A 17,577-nucleotide genomic window follows, 5' to 3' on the forward strand; every position below is an offset into this window, starting at 1 on the left:
CCCAACGACGTGGGGATACGGCACGACCTGGACTCTGACGACGACGATGAAAACCCTGCGTAACAGTGGCGAAGCGAGACCGAGGGTAGATATGGAAAAGACGGGGTCTGAGTTCTGGAGTTTATTACTTACAATAATGAAGATAATGGCTCTACCATAACTGTCACCACCCGGGTAGCCTTGCGCCTCGGCTTGGAGGTCAGTTCAGTATCAAAGCTCTACTTTGTTTCGAATACCAATAGAGATTGAAATCGGATTTTCGGAGATGATGATGCATTGGCCCAGGGAGTTTTGGTCTGGGGCGATACCCGTCCGCGTTTTCCAGCTTGATAGGAGGCGTTAGAAACTCACACCTTTGTTTCCTAGACTAGGTGTTCAACTAATAAGTAACATTAACTCTTGTCCAACTCAATGTCTGGAAGTTCTTGTAAATCTTATCTTTATTCATTTCCTCGGGTGCCAGTGTTGAGGCTCGGCAAAGTGAGAAAGGCCGCGGCAAGGAATAAACTTTGCCGAAGGACGACGGCGAAAATGCCCACTTGCCGAGCACGTCAAGTTCGTTCGGCGTAGATTCAGGTTCACATTGAGTAATGGATCTGTATTCGGGATATCATGAATCAAGTCGGCTTCTTAAAACTCCAGAATTAATAATAGAAAATTTTTCACGAGATGAGAACCCATAAATAGTAGTAAGGAGTGTGATTGATCCTCCCAGAGAGGTCGAGTATCGACATCACCACTAGAACACCTCAACTTGTACAACATGACGAAACCAGCAGCTACTCAACAACTCATCCGAGAAACACTAGAGCTTTCCATTAATGGTCTCACTATACGTCTCTCGACAGTCCGGCGTGATGGACCCTTGACGCCCATCCTCTTCCTCCATGGCTTCGGCAGCACAAAGGAAGACTATGTCGACATTTCACTCGAAAAGCAGTTTGCCGGTCGTCCATTTATAGCCTACGATACTCCTGGTAGTGGAGAATCAACCATGTCAGATCTATCGCAGTTGTCTATGCCCCTCCTCGTCACCATCGCCGAGTCTGTCCTTGCCCACTTCGGTGTCGGTCAATTTCACCTCGTCGGCCACTCCATGGGTGGGCTAGTCTCGACTTTGCTCGCGAAGAAGCATCAGCAGTCTGTTCGCAGCTTCATCAACATCAAGGGCAACCTTGCACCAGAGGACTGCTTCCTCAGCCGCCAGATTCTGGACTACCCAGCTGATGAGCCGGAAATGTTTGTCGACCAGTTCATCACCCGCACGCGACAGTCACCACTATACGGAAATGGGCTTTACGCATCTGCGTTCCGTGGGAGAGTGCAGACTGCAGCAGTACGGCCCACGTTCGAGTCCATGGTGGAATGTACAGACAACGGCAACCTGTTGGAAGCGTTCGAGGGCTTCCCCTTTCCAAGGACATACATGTTCGGAGAGCAGTATGCTTCTTTGTCATATCTGCCAAGACTGGTTAGGGCTGGGGTTGAGTTGGCTGAGATCCCTCGGAGTGGCCATTTCGTCATGTACTCCAACCCCGTGGCCATGTGGGAACGGATTGCCCACTTTCTGAGCCGGGTCGAGCATTTTGATGGCAAAAAGACTTCCGATTAGTTGCAGTCATATTTTTGGTTCCTGCAATCAAGGTCAATAGAAGGATATTGAGGCGGCGAGGTACCAGAGGCGTGCGGCGAACGGGAAGATATGTGCATGCATTGCACTGGAGACAGCGCAAATCTTCAAGTCTCGCCAGGGGCGTACAGCATGTAAAAGACATATTTTCTAATTTTCCAGTATGAATAAACAGCTCGAGTCATCGTCTATCATTCAGGCTCTACGCACTACTAAATCTGTGAGCCTCCCACTGATTCTTGACCTTTTCTTGGATCTCCTCTGGGTAGTTGCCCCTGAAAGAAGCTCCCCTCCACAACAACTGACCATGTTCAAACTCGCTCGGGAACAGACAGCACCGCACAACTTTCCACGCACCCCGGCCAGACCTGACTCCATAACCAACATAAAAAATTAAAAAAAAAAATGTTCAAATACTCATCAAAAAAAAACTTGTTTACACATAGTTGACACCGTATAGCAGCAGCCCAGACCACGCCCTTAAAGTTAGTAGGATCAATGTCGTCTCCCACTAGGTAAACAGTCGGGATGTAGAAGCCGGACTTGGATGCAAAGACTACATGGCCGACCTTGTTGCAACACTCTTCCATGGTGGTCTCCATGGCTCCAAGTTCATATCTGTCGACTTGTAGGACGAACCAGATACAGTGAGACCCGAAGGGGTTCAAGACCATCTTGATGGGGAGACCTGCGTCTTGACAGATTGTAAGAACTTCAGCTGCTTGCATAAGTCCCCATACGGTCTCACTCTCCTCGAATGCTCTTACCGTGATGCAAGTGGGAAGAATTGGGTCGTTTCGATACGTGATGGCGTCGACTTTGAAGATGGGGCATTTCTTGGACTCTCCCGGGGAGATGTTGCCGTGGTATTCCGCCATTGGTCCTTCGCTCGCTGTCTCAGTCTTGTAGACGACCCCTTTGGTCTTCTGGCTCAGTTATCCCATCGAGGGCCGGGCTTCAACTATAATAAAGAACACATTATCAACACATCATAGCATCATATCCCAATGCTAACAGAATGATTTCTTGACCGCTGGCATCGGAAGGCAAGCCTAGAGGCTTGGCAATCCGAATGAATGTCTTGCCGGGAATTTTGCTCGCTCCAGCTGGTGCGCCCAAGATGCGAAAGAGGCCGTTTTCTTGGCGACCCTTGACATTGTTGAAGAGTGGCGCCTTGTCCTCGGTCTCATGAACGTTTTGGACTATGGCTGCGAGCTCCAGATGAGGATCGACCTCTGAATCGATGACTACAAGGTCGTTTTCGTCCTGGAGTTTTTGGATGAAACGCCGGAAACTCTGGGCCGAGGACTTTGGATTTTCTTCTGGTGAGCTGGTTGCCATGATGTACAGGTGGGAGAAGAGGTTTTGGGAATGGTTTTGAAGATCGAGAGCGTCCTCAGAAGTGCTTATTTCAAGGTAATCATCTTGTATATTGCTTTGAGTATTCAACTCGGACGATACAGCGGATACGCAACTAATCACACTACGGGTAAGTCCGTGATCTACACCTTCTTCACAATGAACGGGAGGCATCCCGAGATCAAGAGGCATGATATTGACATACCCGGGATCGGTCCCGATTCCAGCTGATGTATTAAACTTGACTGCTCGATCCTATTGCGTAATCCGCGTCATTTGAGTCAATATCAAAGTGTCAAAGACTGACGTTGAGTTGACCATGATTCGACCCTTGGCGAAGAGGGTCTCCGCAACACGTCCATTTTATCTCCTAGATCCGTCGACTCGATCCGAAACTGGGCCTTGCGAGCCAAGTTCTCGGATACACCCATCAACTATTTCTCTTATATCCTCTCGGGCGATGGAGAATATGATAAATGCTTCATTCACTGACACGGGAGCCCATCCATTGCTCAGAATCCAGCAGATTCGAACCTACCGGCGAAACCAGAAAAGGAAGCTTTAGCAAATGTGACTCCCGCAGGGGCTGGTAAGCTTATCGGATGCTTCAGTAATAAAAGGGCGGCTATAATGTCCCATAACCACATCGCTAAACGAACCTCGTATTCACCCACACGAAAAAAACCACCCCTGTCTTCCAACCCGCGGGCCCCGAGGATCATCGTGGCGCTCACGGGCGCGACAGATTTCATTCTCGGCATAAAGACACTCATGGCGTTGCGCCGCTTGAACATAGAGACGCATATGATTATCAGCAAGTGGGCGGAGAACACGCTCAAGTATGAGATGGATTATACTGTTGCCAATGTTCGCGCTCTGGCAGATACAGTCTACGGATGTTACGATATGGCGGCGCCCATTGCCAGCGGGTCTTTTCGAGTTAATGGTATGATAGTTGTGCCGTGTAGCATGAAAACCCTGTCGGCTATCAGCACGGGGTACTATGACGATCTCATCTCGCATTCCGTGGACGTGGCACTCAAGGAGCGGCAGAGACTCATGCTGTTAACGAGAGTGTGTCCCTTGAGCGGTATCCATCTTCACTGGATGACTTGGTAGATCGCAGTGTTGGGAGGATGCTGGACTTGTTTGACCTGGATACTGAGGAGTTTGATCAATGGAACGGGTTTCAAAAGTCATAGCAAGGTTCTATTGGTGGTGGAAGTTTCGGAGTGGCTTCAGTTCGGTCAACTGATGGTAGAAGGGGTGCATGTAAATATTCTGTTGTTTGAGATTTACGGAGATTAGGCTGGGGTTGGAACAGCCTACAGGGAGTTTAACATACACTGCTTAACCATCCAGTTGGGGTTTCAGATGACGTTGTGACTTTACTTACAAGCGACCTGGACCCGATCAGATCAACTAGGCGTCTTGGCTTGTCTTGGCACACGTATCCGTTACGATGGGGCCTATAGGATTACATGTTGACGGCATCCACCTAGATGGAGACTGAACCGAGGCAAAAAAGAATCAAACCATCCATCAAGGGACTCACCAGTTCCCGAGACACCAAAACTCTTGGCTACAATTAGCCACTGTTTATTGCTATAATTATCAAAACTAGTCATCAGCCTCCCTTGCAATCCATTACCCCATCAGCCCGGCAGTTCTACCGCATTATCCCTTCCAAAGTGTGTGCTCCCCTGCATCTCCTGCGGTCCCCAGCCTGCCAGTTGTTTCGGTTCCTGGTGAGCCCATGTTTGCGGCGGCTCTTGTGGAGGCGTGCCCTGCTCTGTCGTTTCTGGTTCTGTACCTTGGCTGCGGTTTCGACGTAATAGGTAGAGGGCGCCGAGGGCGGTGCTACAGACTACCACCAGACCTCCGATGACACCTCCGACGATGGCGCCTGTGTTTGTTGAAGAACCACCTGAAGAGTCCCCTGAAGACTCCTCGTTTGAAGCTTCAGGGGCGAATTCACTTGTTGTCTCCGCGGAGATCTCTGACTTGGTGCTCGGCTCGGCGGCTTCAGAAACTCCCTCCGCTGTCTCGGTGGTGGGTTGCGTTGAAAATACGCTCACCGTCCTGGTCAGTTTCATGGTTGCGGTAGTAGTCCCGTCGATGGTTGCTCCTTCGGTAGCATTTGGTGTTATTTTATAATAATCGGTAGCAGCTCTTGTGCCGCACTCGATGTTAGTGTAGGTGTGGCCCTTCTGGATAGTAAGAACAGCAAGGGAGCAATACTCCTTCTTTTTACTATCACGACGTCAATTGTTTAACCCCCAGCACCAATAGATAGCAGCGTACCAAGACACAGCAAGCAACTCTGATTGGGCCATCTTACCACATCCCTTTTTACAATCATGCTGATCAAAGCACCTCCCAACCATGCCGCAGTGCTCCAGGTCAGCGTTGACGTCGCAGTAAGCAAAGAGCTTGTTCTTGGGGTTCAGCAGGCACTTGTGCCCCGGGTCGGCGGTCCTCGGCTCTTCGGGGTCACCGTTCGCGTAGCCGCATGTCAAGTACTCGGTAGTTATGGCTCGCGCTAGCAGACGTTTGCCGATGGGCGGTGTCTCAGTCACTGATGGGGCGGCATGGCTGAGAGACAGGCTAAGGTGAAACACTGCGAGGAGAAACCAGAACACGCGGGGCATGATTGGATCGAATTTGCCTCCCTTGATGGGAGAGATATGAGTATCAGTATTTTTGAAAAATGCGGTAAAAACAGAAGAATGGGAGTCGGAAGGAGACTCTGGCCATCGGATCAGTCACAGATAAAGCACCACAACTGATGCCTCCATATATGCCCACTGCGGGTCGATAAATCATGCCTTCTGGTTACAGCCTCATTGTACAACTCATAAATCCTATGTCACGCACAGCCCGACCAGGGATATTTCATCTGTTGGTAGCATCTTGAGATCAACATCCTCGCTCTTATGGTGTTTCAGACGTCGTCTGTCGGGCTTTGATTGGGCTTCCCGAATTGGATCTTCCCTGCAGTGAATCAATGACTTGCACGGCCGTGATTGGCCAGTTGAAGCGGCCGATTGGACCCTGGTCAAGGACCCCGGGGACTCGGCACGATGCAGTTAGGACAGCCACCAACGGGTTGCCGCTAAAGTCTCACCTTGACTGCAGGATTGAGGCGGAGGTGGGCGGGCACCAGAAGGAAATGAGAAGAAGCAGGCTGCCCGATACGATAAAAAGGTGCGTGCCCCTGACAGGCTCGTGTAGGATGCCCAGCTTGGGATGGCGTGGAGAGAGAGGGTAGCAAATCTCGTGTAGTGCTCAATAGCCTGTGATAGCGTCTTTGGCTGTGATCTCGCAATGGAACTTCCAAAACAGGTGGGCCTCGGCTGCTGGGAATACAACGCATCACCTGCTGAAGACCGCCCTCGTATGGCTGCCAGCCAGTGACGCTGGGTTGGTGTCACTACCCGCCGCCACCCGCTGAGGATGGCACCCTAGGAATTAGACACGGGGTTTCAAACACCACGTAGTATTTATATCGAGAGCCTGATGAGAGCAAGTGGATGGGCTGATCCATTCGTTTCCCGTACCCGTGGCTTATCCCTGCTGACGGGCTGTCACTGTCTGGGCTGTCATCCATTGATTGTCACTGTGGGTCTTCTGTTCGTTCTCATCTCATCTCATCTCAGCTGCTCGACTATACCTACCTCGAGTGCCCATCTTTTTTTTTTTCCATCGTCAGCAGAACTTCATTCTGTCTGTCCAGTCTTTTACTCTCTCCATGTCATGACTAGTTCGAAATGCGTCCAAGGGTTATCCTCCTGTTCATACCGGCCTTGTGCTTCTTGCTGATCGCCACGAGCCTCTATCTTGGCCGCGAGCACCTCACTCGGCTATCGAATCTTTATCTGCCAATACAGCATTCGACAGACTCGGCTGAAGCTCAATCTTCAGAGTCGACTTCGTCTTCATACTCGACGACGACGACACGCCCATATTACATCTCAATTATACCTGATCCCCCAACCTCAACATCAATTTCTATCACGACCTCCACCTCATCTTCTTTCTCGACTCCCACACCGACCCTGGTCGCTACCAAGACAGGCTCCAACAACACAATCGCGACACCTCTCTCTTCCGAACCCCCTGAACCTTCCATAAAAAATGGTGAGCACTGCCTCGTATCTTTACTCTCGATATTTACTAACATCGTTTCCAGGAGCCATCCTCTCCGCCAAGCGCATAAGACCGTACATCAACGCCATTTTCGACCCCGCTTCCAAAGAGCTCCCGCGCCTCGAATGTCCCGCCTTGGACACTGAACGATACGCCAGCCTCCTGAAGAAACAAGACGAGCGGGATGACAAGCCGCACATTGACTACTTCTTCACCCTTAATTTGCGCAATGTCGTAGACTTGCTCCCCCGCCTGTTGGGCAGTGTGGTGGAGGCTATGCGCTTCCTTGGACCAGAGCGCTGCGCCTTGTCCATCGTCGAGGGTAACTCGCCGGACGGTACAGCCGATGTGCTTGTCGCACTGCGACCATTCCTCGAGGAAATCGGTGTCACCTATTTCTACAACAATTCAGCCATCAATCCCTCCGACGGCGCGCGTATTCGAAAGCTGGCGCAGCTGCGCAATCTCGCCCTCCAGCCTCTCTTCAAGAAAAAGGCCCCAGTATCCGATGAGACGACCGTTCTCTTCATCAACGATGTCGCCGCTTGCACCGAAGACCTTCTCGAGCTTGCGTTTCAGCGCAAGAACCTCAACGCCGACATGACGTGCGCCATGGATTGGACCTACGCATCTGATGATCCCACCTTCTACGACGTATGGGTCGCGCGTGGAATAGACGGCGACCTCTTTTTCAACATCACCTCAGAGGGCAGATGGGACTTTGCGCAGAACCTCTTCTTCAGCGACCCCAAGACCAAGAGCCGCTACGAGGCCGCTCTCCCCTTCCAGGTGTTTGCCTGCTGGAACGGCGCGACCGTTTTCTCAGCTGCGCCGTTGCTCAACGGGCTGCGCTTCCGCGACTCGCGAAAGGACGAGTGCTTCCAGGGCGAGCCGCAGCTCTTCTGCAAGGACCTGTGGTTCAAGGGCTACCGCAAGATCGCCGCCATCCCGAGCGTCAACCTCGAGTACTCGGACAAGAACGCCAGGAGGCTCAAGGAGCTCAAGGGCTATACGAGCCAGGTGGTGGCAGAGGAGGATGAAGCGAACGTTCGGATCGAGTGGCAATACGAGCCGCCCCAAAAGGTCAAGTGCATGCCCGAGTTTCACAGGCAAAGCTGGCTGCCGTGGGATGAGCACCTGCGTTAATGAATCCTTGATTGTATTGATTATGTACAGTATACCCAAATAGATGATTTCAGGCGTCGGGTTTGGCGTACGGGAAATGGCATCTCGCAGTTTTCGCACTTTGTTTCTTTATGGGCATGTTACATTGAGAGGTGGCGCCAGATTGATTCGACCAGGCGAAGCCATCATGAGACACCGGGGCGCCTCCTCCGACACGTCGCAACCGATGCTTTGAAGGCTGGCGCTAAGAACGGCCAGATGAACTTAAACGGTGAGTCCGTGTCCCTCTATCTTTAGCTCTCGGCTGACATATGGCTGAGCCTAGCAAGGCTGTTGCTTACATGAGGGCATCCACTCCGAACACTACGATGCCAAGTCGCCGAAGCTAAACACCAAAGGCTACCTACTTCACGATCACGAACAAACACCACGGCACATTCTTACAAGAGTTAGATTATTTTCGTTTAGTCCATCGTGACTATGTATCGCCTCAAACTTATTTGTGCTAGTAACATGACTGAGGCATATCCCATTCCCTCAACGAGCAATACTTTTCCGACTTGTGGCGATTACAATTGCCTTCCAGTGCGACATCGCTTGATCTCATCAATCAACCTCCACTGCCAAAATCCACGTTCGAAACTTTGACTCAGATGCCCTTACCCTGGATGCGCTCCGCAGCGATCCCGTACGAAGCGAGAGTGTCGCCCACCTCGCAGGGGTCAGGACCAAAGTCGACCTTTTCGAAGCCCTCGGGTCTGTCCTTCTCCAGGGCCATCTTGCCCATCTGCGCCTGGCACCGGAAGCTTCCAAACTTGTACTCGACGACGGAGCGCCCGCCCTTGTGACGGTTGCCCTGGTTGATGAGCTCGATGATCTCGTCCACCTCGAAAACAAAGCGCGCCTTGAAGAACTCGGTCAGGCTCTCGGGGTTGACAAACGTCGTCTTGCCGGTGACGATGAGGACTCTGGAGGCGTTGCCGGTCAGCGTCTGCGCGCCGTACTTGACGCGGTTGTGAGTGACCTTGACGGCGTAGCCGTTGACCTCAAGGCCCTGGGTGAGCGACTTCTGGAGGAGGCGCTGAGCAGGAGCGGGCGTGAAGAAGACGACCTTGGCGGCGGCCGTGTTGTGACGATCATAGTCGGGGGCGTTGATGACGGTGCACCAGATGCGACCGACGTTGCGGATCTGAGCCAGGAGCTGCTGGTAGGTGACGTCGGGGGGGAGGTTGGTCAGCCAAAGGGCGCAGTTCTGCTCGAAAGGCAGGTCGTCAACACTGGCGTTGCGGACGCTATGCTCTCCACGGTAGTTGGTCGAGAAGGCTCGAGGATCGGCAGGGAGGACCTCGCGAGGGTTGATGCGGGCGCCAAAGGCTCTGTCATTGTGCGAGATGGCAGCCATGGGACGGAAACCACGAGGAGACGAAGGCGACTGCTGCTGAGCCGGTGGGCTCTGGAAGATGACGGTCTCGGCCGAGTTGTGATTGTCGAAGCTCTGGTTGTCGAAGTTCTGGCTGTTCCAGACGGGATGGTACTGAGGCTGCTGAGGTGTCTCGGGGGCTTGGACACGACGGGGAGCGGGAGACTGGTCGTTCATCGAAAGGTGAGAGAAACGAGAGAGGCCCTCCCAGATGGAAGCGTCGAACTCCTGACGAGTGTTGGTCGAGGTGGCATGGTCCACGGGAGGAGCAGTTGGCTGACGAAGAGGGGCACCGGGAGGAGGGTTCTGGAGGAGGAACTGGGCGACACGAGACTGAGGAGCTGGTTCCTGCTGCTTGACGCTACTGCCAGCTAGAGCGTAGCAGCGGACGTTGGTGCCAGAGGGATGAGATCGAGGAGGGACAACAGTGCTGGTAGATCCAGTCGACACCCGGTTCCAAGGAGAGTCAGACGCAGGAGGAGAAGAGGACTGGTCCTGAGCACCACTGCGAGCATTGTTGGCAGCCCAAATCCGGGCCCCACGCAGGCTGGGAGATTCGTTGTTCTGGGACATGATGGCGAGCTGCCTTCCGATGGTGAACCTCGAGGTCCCAGAGTCGGAGTCGAGGCCTCTGAGATCAGTCGGGGGAGTAGAGTGAGGGTGAGAGTCTGGTGTTGACATTCCTGGGCTTGAGCCCGAAGTATCAGGGGTCTCGGGGCGAGGCATCTTGAGCAGTCGACAATGGGTTATTTTGCAAAGGTATTGATGCTTCAAGTGGTTGATGTGATACGACAATTGATGCCAAAAAGGGGCGTTATCGATGCTCTGTCTGTCCAAGTTGGGAAGAAGAATGTGAGGTTGAAAAAGGTGAGTGAGGATCGCGAAATCTGAGGGGAGCAATTTATAGACGCGGCGGTCATTCAAGTTGCTATTGTCAATGCCAAAGAAGAAAAAATTATCCCATTTGGGACAAAGAGATATTCTTCTCAATGCAGCAGCATTCTGGAAGCCGTGCCGTCGTAGTCGTCACTGGCAAAAACACTGCCATGCACGCTTGGGTGTGGGAAGTGGGGATGAGAAACACGGGAAGGGGAAAATGAAAGCCACATGAGGAAAAAAAAGGTTGAAAGAGAAAAGAGGCAAGAGAAGAGAATGTTCATATATGTAAGAGAAAACGTAGGTGTGTTTCTTTTATCTTGTGTTGCCGGTGATGCTGCCAAACATGGACAGCTGCAAGTTTACTAGCCGTTTGTTTTTCTTCTCGCACACCCCCTTCTCGTCGGGTAGCTGCGCGATGGGGATCAAGACGGTCAACAGAGAGGCGGCAAGCGACTTGACTGACGGGAAGTCTGTTCCCTTTGGTCTGGTTACAGTTGTATACGCATCTTCTGCTGGTGGTGGTGGTGTTGATGTTTGGGTGCGGTCTGTCAGTGCCAGGCTGCCAGTGATGGGCACTCACTTACGGGTGAATGGCACCGGACCATTCACTCGGCACAAGGAAACAAGTTGTCACAGTCCAGTTTGAAGCAAAATAACAGCTCTTTATTCTACTTTACTGCATAGGTGAATTGTCATGGCGGAAGAGAGATGCCTAAAGCAGTGACGTGACCCATGACATGTTACATCAGACATGACACTCGTCAGAGAACAAGAGGCTTTGAGGCCTAGAGACACAGATTCATCTGCTCTTAAAACAAAGAAGCCGGGAGTTTATATCACAGCCGTAGTCCATCGAGAGAGTTTCCTCTTCCCTCCTCCCTCGTTGCCCCCCATCTGCAAGTCGCCGTCGGGATGCATACCCGGACATGAAAGAAATTCACCGACATTCTAGAAGGGCAGCCTAGAATCCCGTGACACGACGCTCAAACCGGGGGATTTCCTTGGTAAACCTCTTCGGATCATCCCTCGCCCCGTCCTTCCAGTACTCATACTCGATCCACGCATTCTCGGGCATCTGCTCCTCCATGGCCGCCATCCACCGACCAAGCTCGGGGCTTAGAGGTATTACGCCCGTCTCCAGTACGTACTGGTCCCAGAGCTTGAGGAGCTCTCGCAGATGCTCGGGCTCAGAGTCGACAAGGTCGTGCACCTCTCCTGGGTCACGCGCCAGGTTGTACAGTTGCCAACGCTCAGGACCTTTGGGCTTTGGGATGAAGACAATTTTCCAGTCTCCCTTTCGGCAGGCTGCACGACCACAGGTTTCCCATCCGTTGATAAAGTCTTTGTCGTGGATGCGGGGGGAGGTGCCAGATAGGTAGGGAACCATGGATCTGCCACGCATGGAGACGACCTCGCGACCTTGGTAGGTCGGTGCAGGGTGCTTTGCGCCAGCCATGTCAAGGATGGTTGGAGCGAGGTCCATGACTGTGGCGAACTGATGGGTGATGTCGTTGGGCTTGAAAGTCTGGGAAAAGGAGGACGGGGGCTTCATCAAGAAGGGAACGCGGACACCTCCTTCGGTCGTATATGCTTTGTAGAGTCTGCTCGGTGCTGTAGCAGCTTGAGCCCATCGCGGGCCGTACCAGATGAATGAGTTCCCGTTGCCGAGATTGTCCAGGCTGTTATCGTAGTATTTCTTGAGATGCTGCATCATGGATCCTTGAACAATGGGGTACGCCTCATAAGCCGCTCCCTCAGCGCCGTTGTCCGAAAGAAAGCACACAAAGGTATTGTCAAGCTCCCCAACCTCTTCCAGATAGTTCACCACTTTTCCCACATTCACGTCGATGCATTCGACCATGGCGGCAAAAACCTCCATCGCGCGACACGAGTTGGCGCGTTCTTCGTTACTCATGTCGCTCCACTCCTTGACTTCTTCCGCGACGACGGGGTGAGGCTCGACATCTTTGGGGATGAGGCCGAGATCTTTGAGCTTTTGTAGACGCTTTAGCCGGAGAGCGTCTGGGCCGTCGCCGTAAACACCTCGGTACTTTTTGACGTACTCTTGGGGCGCTTGGAGAGGCCAGTGAGGAGCAGTGAAGGGCAGATACGCAAAGAAGGGCCTCTCATCGCCATCTTCTTTCCAGTCTTTCAGGTACTGCAACATCTTGTCGCCGTATCCGTCAGAAGAGTACCACCCCTCGGGCAGTTTCCGAACGTATTCCCCATCCTCACTGTGCAAGGCAATGACACTCATGGTCAGGAACTCGGGCGATTCCTCACTCTTTTCGAGCTGCGGTTCGTATGCGTAGTGATTACTGCACGCCGGCAAGTGGGCGAAGCTGCGGTTGAAGCCCCTGGCCTTGGGACTCCTCTCGGGCGTAAGACCAAGATGCCACTTGCCAGCCATGAGTGTCTGGTAACCAGCATCACGCAGAATCTCGGGCAGTGCAACAACCCTCTCATTAAGGTACCCCTCATACCCGGGCATTCCTCGCTGAACGTTAGTTGACATGGTCCCATTGGGGTCATTCTGCCCGGAGACGTTGGTCCACTCGATGAGGTTGCCCAGGCCAGCAATGTGGTGGTCCGTCCCGGTCATGATCATGGCCCTAGACGGCGAGCAGGCAGCCGCGGCGTGAAAGTCTGTGAAGCGGATACCATTGTTGGCGAGCTTGTCGAGATTGGGAGTGTTGATCTCGCCGCCAAAGGAGGCGATGTCTGAGAAGCCGAGGTCATCGGCCACGATGACGAGAAAGTTAGGTCTCTTTGTAGCCATGGTCAACTTGATAGCCTTGAGGAGATTGAAAAAGTCAACCGAATGTCCATCATATTGACTCAGTGCTGTGCTCTTATACCCGGCGCTCTGAGAAGGTTGACAGTCGGTGGGGTAGACACCGTCGGGTTTGTCCTCCAGGCCGAGTTCCGACGTCGACGGTTACATGGGCAGCGACCTATCAATTCATCAACAAGGTCACAAAGATGATGATCAAATGCGCCACGCGGGATCCTTGGGAGCTCGAGTGTTGACTCGGCCCATTCGCATTGGTGCGATTCTGGGGTTGCTGTCGCGGTGCATCGGATCTCGCTCGCGGATGACCAAGCATCAATTGCATTGCAACAGATGATGTTGGCCGTTTTAGGATAACCCTTGGCTTTTTGGTTCCCGTAATGAATTGCAGTCCAATGTCATGAGTGCTCCATGCCAAGCAAGTGTCCGGCCGGTCCGAGCAGATGAGGCTACCTTGATGCTAAGTAGGTAGATACTCGCTCTCTCAATCACCAGTCAGTAATTTAACTCACAAACAAGACGAGTCTTCATAGAGGCGACTAGTATTCCGTACTGTAATACAAGGCTATGTGACCGTTGTGCAATGCCCGCTCCTCCCAATGGTGGTGGCAGGGCTCGAGGGAGGCCCCAGAGCTCAACAGCTTAGCCATCACAAGTAGCGATCGATTGAGCCAAAATGAAACCAGCTGACCGACCACATCGATTAGAAACCCAAGTCTTTGACAATGTACCCAGACATAACTTCCAAGCCGGCCAGGAAGGTGAGGTTCGCAGTGTTGATGACGTTCCATCCACAGTGGGGATGATGGATGGAGCCAGAAGCAAAAAGAGATGCTCCGCCGCGACTAGTCGACCAGATCAAAAAAGAAACACTTGCGGTTTGTGTGGATCGAACACACGACCTTCAGATATCGGATGATTGAAGTTTGACTTCAGTCTGACGCTCTCCCAACTGAGCTAAACCCGCTTGTTGAAAACTGTTGCGTTTAAATCCATACTTGAGCAGGAGCTGAGGGGAGCGGCCACTACTGGGACACCAAGCCTGCAGTATCACTCAGGTTAAACCCGTCTATGGCCAATTGAGAGTGTGTATACCAGCTTAAAATCTCTGTGGTAAGTCAACTGCAAGTTTGCATACGATGGGCATGATCCTGGGCTTTCTTGATCCCCAATCATAGGAGAATGGTCTCTCCTCCTCCCGCGGTGATTACCCAAACCCGCCGCCGTATTCTCAGACCTCAAAACATCGAGGTGCATGACAAGAGAACTCTTCAACGCGACAAGTCTTAGGCAAGGAGAATGCCCCTGATGAATCAAATCCAATTCCGCTACATTCTTCAAAGATACTGCGATCTCCTGCTGCGTCAGGTTCTCATCCAGGGTAAGACGGAAGGAGCTGGATTGAGTTCCTTCCTCCCCGCTTCCCATTGGCCCGTGCCCACAACTTCACCTCGACTCAAGTCGCGATTCAACAACTACAACAAAGCAAGAACATCCATGCTAACGCAAGCCAGTGAAGACGCTCTATTGTGCCCACGCCTCAATTTCCATTGCTGCCTAGCGATTTCGTCAGAGCTATGTCAATGCAATCAACGTGATGGCTAGACGCCAGCCTCAGGTTGGTTGGCGATACCATGCCGGCTTCATCTAGCAAAGGACGCAGTTTCCAACACAATGCTAGAACTAAACGACACTGGTTGAGTCTGGAAATAACCACTGCGCTATGATGCACTGCTTGTGGCAGGCGCACTACAGGTTGCCTTACTTTCATCTCGTGGCTCTCTACTAACCCCATGCCTCTTCCAGCACGAGACGTCGCGAAACTGAACTTGTTCATCCATAATTCTTCATCCAGCATTTACCCACGCCCATTACCATCCATTTTTATTCAGTCAAGCCCCTCACCATGTCTCACGGCAACTCCCACGATACTCGCCAAGGCCTGCATGACGAGGTCCATCAGGAGGATTCGCCTTCGCGCCAGCCCGTTGATCTCGATAGCGACGAGGAAATGCAAGCTCCAGAGAGGAAAGACACCAGGGTCCCCGGTTTTGGTGCAAACCCCATCATCAAGACTATGTACGAAGACAAACTCTCAAGCGGCGTCTGTCAATGGACGGACAAGTCCCAGGGACAGATCTCGAAAGAGGTTGCCGACGATCAGCACAGTGCTGCCATCAAGCTTTTCAGGATCAAGGACCGTGGCAAGGTCGGGTTCAATGGCGATTATCACTGGAAAGTCTGCCGTGTCGATGTGCAAAATCCTCTGCTGGTTTCTGCCCTCACGCCCATCCTCAAAAAGGAGAACGTACACCTTGACCCTCGAAGCGTTGCCACTTTCAAGGAGCCCTTTCGCCCCCTTTGGTTTCAACATGGGGAAATTGTGGACCTCTTCTGCGAAAAGCACGATGGCCCGCTTGGGCCCTTCCTCAAGCTGTTTGTTGGCGTACTTGACGAGCTATTCCGGGCCCTAAGTGCCAAGACGGCCAAGCTTCGCCAGAGTGAACTGACCGACTTAGGACAGCCTGGGCATTGTTTCCTCACGACTCCAGTGTCTACAGCTACTCCATGGGCTCCCATATTCTCAGAAAAGTTGATTCAATCGAGTACGAGGGAGCCGAGGTAACGGCCGGCTTGTCATCATCTGCAAGACCATTTCATTCTCCGGCGAGGGCTTCTACTGGAGCAAAGGGAATCTGATCATCCCGGAATTTACTGGCAATAAACCTATTCGCGAACTCGGTTGCTATCCCTTTAAGTTCCACAACGACAAAGACTCGATCACGGAGCGTCTCACTGCGCGAGGCAGAAAGGTTCTTGACCTGCAGGGCGTCGCGTATCGTACCTACAATGGCATCGCCATATATGAGGCCGATCGTGGCACGCTGAGGCAAAATGTAAACGGCCGCATCCTAATCGACGCATGGGGCTATCACAAGTATCACTTAAACATGGGACAGCGAGAGAAAAATCATCCTGCGACAGAGTGAATGCGGGACCGACCAGAAGCCAACAATTCCAATGACCAGCATTAGAGACTCAGTGCCGAGGACCAAGTCATAAACGAGAATGAGATGCTTCAGAAACCCGATGAACTTGTCTTCATGAACGAGATAATTAGTGGCTTTTCCCTGAAGATCAAACTGTGGTGTAGGTATTGTCTTTCTTGAATGCTCCAACAGCTAGCTGACGATTCATTTGTCCAGGCCAATTCTTCGTCGAAGACATTCAACCCATGACTTGGAACTGCGAGGCTTACTCACAACTCATGCTTGATGGGCAGAAAAAAGACATGGCCCTTTCCGTTGTTCGGAGTCACAACATGACTAACGGCACTTCAACGGCCATGCAAGATCTGGATGTCATCGCTGACAAAGGACAAGGCCTTATTGTCTGCTCTCGGGCCTCCCTGGCACAGGCAAGACTCTGATGGTCGAAGCCATTGCAGATCGTCTCCGTCGGCCGCTCTATCACCTGCAAGCCGATGACTTGGGCACCGAGGTCGCCTCCTTGGGTGCCAAATTCCAGCGCACCTCGAAGATTGCATCGGCGTGGAACGCGATAATCCTGTTAGACGAGGCAGATGTCTTTATTGCTCGGCGGGAGCCCCGCGATGTTGAGCGCAACGGGCTGTTCTGCGCCCTTCTTCGCGAGCTCGAGTATTTTAGCGGCATCATCTTTCTCACAACAAACTTGGTTCGCATCGATAGTGCGTTCCGCAGCAGGGTCATCATGCACCTCGTGTTCCCCCCTCTCGCGCGGGAGGCGCGGAAAAAAAATCTGGCGCATGTTCCTCAACCGTCTGTCGCAGCAGAGAGGACGTATCTCGGAGGGAGGGGTGTCGGACGAACCCTACGACGAATCCTACACCATATCGCTGGATGAAAAGGACATCGCCCAGCTAGCTTTATGGGAGCTTGACGGCAGAGAGATCAAGACAGCCATCTAGACAGTCCATACCTGGTGTCGGAATGAGAACTATGTTATGACGCTGGCCCGGTTGGAACATGGAATCTGAATGGTGAGGCTAGACGTTAGAAAGAGTGGAGAGGGAGGTTCGGCAGTCGGATATATATCAGCCCTTCTCGTTTCCCCGGTAAGCCCTCAGGCACAAGTGAGATGGCCTTTAAAATGTGGGAAGGCGAGCGATGGTAGAGAGGAAGAAGCAGCAGAGTGAAGAATAGACATTGACAATTCTTCGGATGATAGATCGACCATGGATGA

The 17,577-nt window shown here is 52.4% G+C and overlaps 6 protein-coding genes and 1 non-coding gene across 7 annotated transcripts; 3 read left to right on the top strand and 4 right to left on the bottom strand.

Annotated features, from left to right (window-relative positions):
* Positions 1 to 763: 763 nt before the first annotated feature.
* Positions 764 to 1,612, top strand: LRP88_01470 (Alpha/Beta hydrolase protein; the record flags this gene model as incomplete). The annotated part of the gene is made up of 1 exon (XM_083238153.1): positions 764 to 1,612. The coding sequence occupies one exon, from the start codon at positions 764 to 766 to the stop codon at positions 1,610 to 1,612; it is 849 nt and encodes a 282-aa protein (XP_083106658.1).
* Positions 1,613 to 4,644: 3,032 nt separating this feature from the next.
* Positions 4,645 to 5,640, bottom strand: LRP88_01471 (uncharacterized protein; the record flags this gene model as incomplete). The annotated part of the gene is made up of 2 exons (XM_083238154.1): positions 4,645 to 5,242; positions 5,294 to 5,640. 2 exons carry the CDS (start codon positions 5,638 to 5,640, stop codon positions 4,645 to 4,647), a joined length of 945 nt encoding a protein of 314 aa, XP_083106659.1.
* Positions 5,641 to 7,047: 1,407 nt separating this feature from the next.
* On the top strand, positions 7,048 to 8,284 carry LRP88_01472 (cryptococcal mannosyltransferase 1-domain-containing protein; the record flags this gene model as incomplete). Its single annotated transcript, XM_083238155.1, has 2 exons — positions 7,048 to 7,129; positions 7,182 to 8,284. 2 exons carry the CDS (start codon positions 7,048 to 7,050, stop codon positions 8,282 to 8,284), a joined length of 1,185 nt encoding a protein of 394 aa, XP_083106660.1.
* Positions 8,285 to 8,912: 628 nt separating this feature from the next.
* Positions 8,913 to 10,409, bottom strand: LRP88_01473 (uncharacterized protein; the record flags this gene model as incomplete). The annotated part of the gene is made up of 1 exon (XM_083238156.1): positions 8,913 to 10,409. The coding sequence occupies one exon, from the start codon at positions 10,407 to 10,409 to the stop codon at positions 8,913 to 8,915; it is 1,497 nt and encodes a 498-aa protein (XP_083106661.1).
* Positions 10,410 to 11,523: 1,114 nt separating this feature from the next.
* Positions 11,524 to 13,341, bottom strand: LRP88_01474 (arylsulfatase; the record flags this gene model as incomplete). The annotated part of the gene is made up of 1 exon (XM_083238157.1): positions 11,524 to 13,341. The coding sequence occupies one exon, from the start codon at positions 13,339 to 13,341 to the stop codon at positions 11,524 to 11,526; it is 1,818 nt and encodes a 605-aa protein (XP_083106662.1).
* An 886-nt stretch (positions 13,342 to 14,227) lies between these two features.
* LRP88_01475 lies at positions 14,228 to 14,320 on the bottom strand. The gene has a single exon. It is a non-coding gene; the product is annotated as a tRNA-Phe (tRNA).
* Positions 14,321 to 15,259: 939 nt separating this feature from the next.
* On the top strand, positions 15,260 to 17,238 carry LRP88_01476 (uncharacterized protein; the record flags this gene model as incomplete). Its single annotated transcript, XM_083238158.1, has 3 exons — positions 15,260 to 15,854; positions 15,961 to 16,291; positions 16,737 to 17,238. The coding sequence occupies 3 exons, from the start codon at positions 15,260 to 15,262 to the stop codon at positions 17,236 to 17,238; spliced, it is 1,428 nt and encodes a 475-aa protein (XP_083106663.1).
* Positions 17,239 to 17,577: the final 339 nt, after the last annotated feature.

This window comes from Fusarium phalaenopsidis, assembly GCF_050370095.1.
Source record: "Fusarium phalaenopsidis strain FUZ10S chromosome Unknown contig_32278, whole genome shotgun sequence".
In the NCBI taxonomy this organism is placed as follows: Eukaryota; Fungi; Ascomycota; class Sordariomycetes; order Hypocreales; family Nectriaceae; genus Fusarium; species Fusarium phalaenopsidis.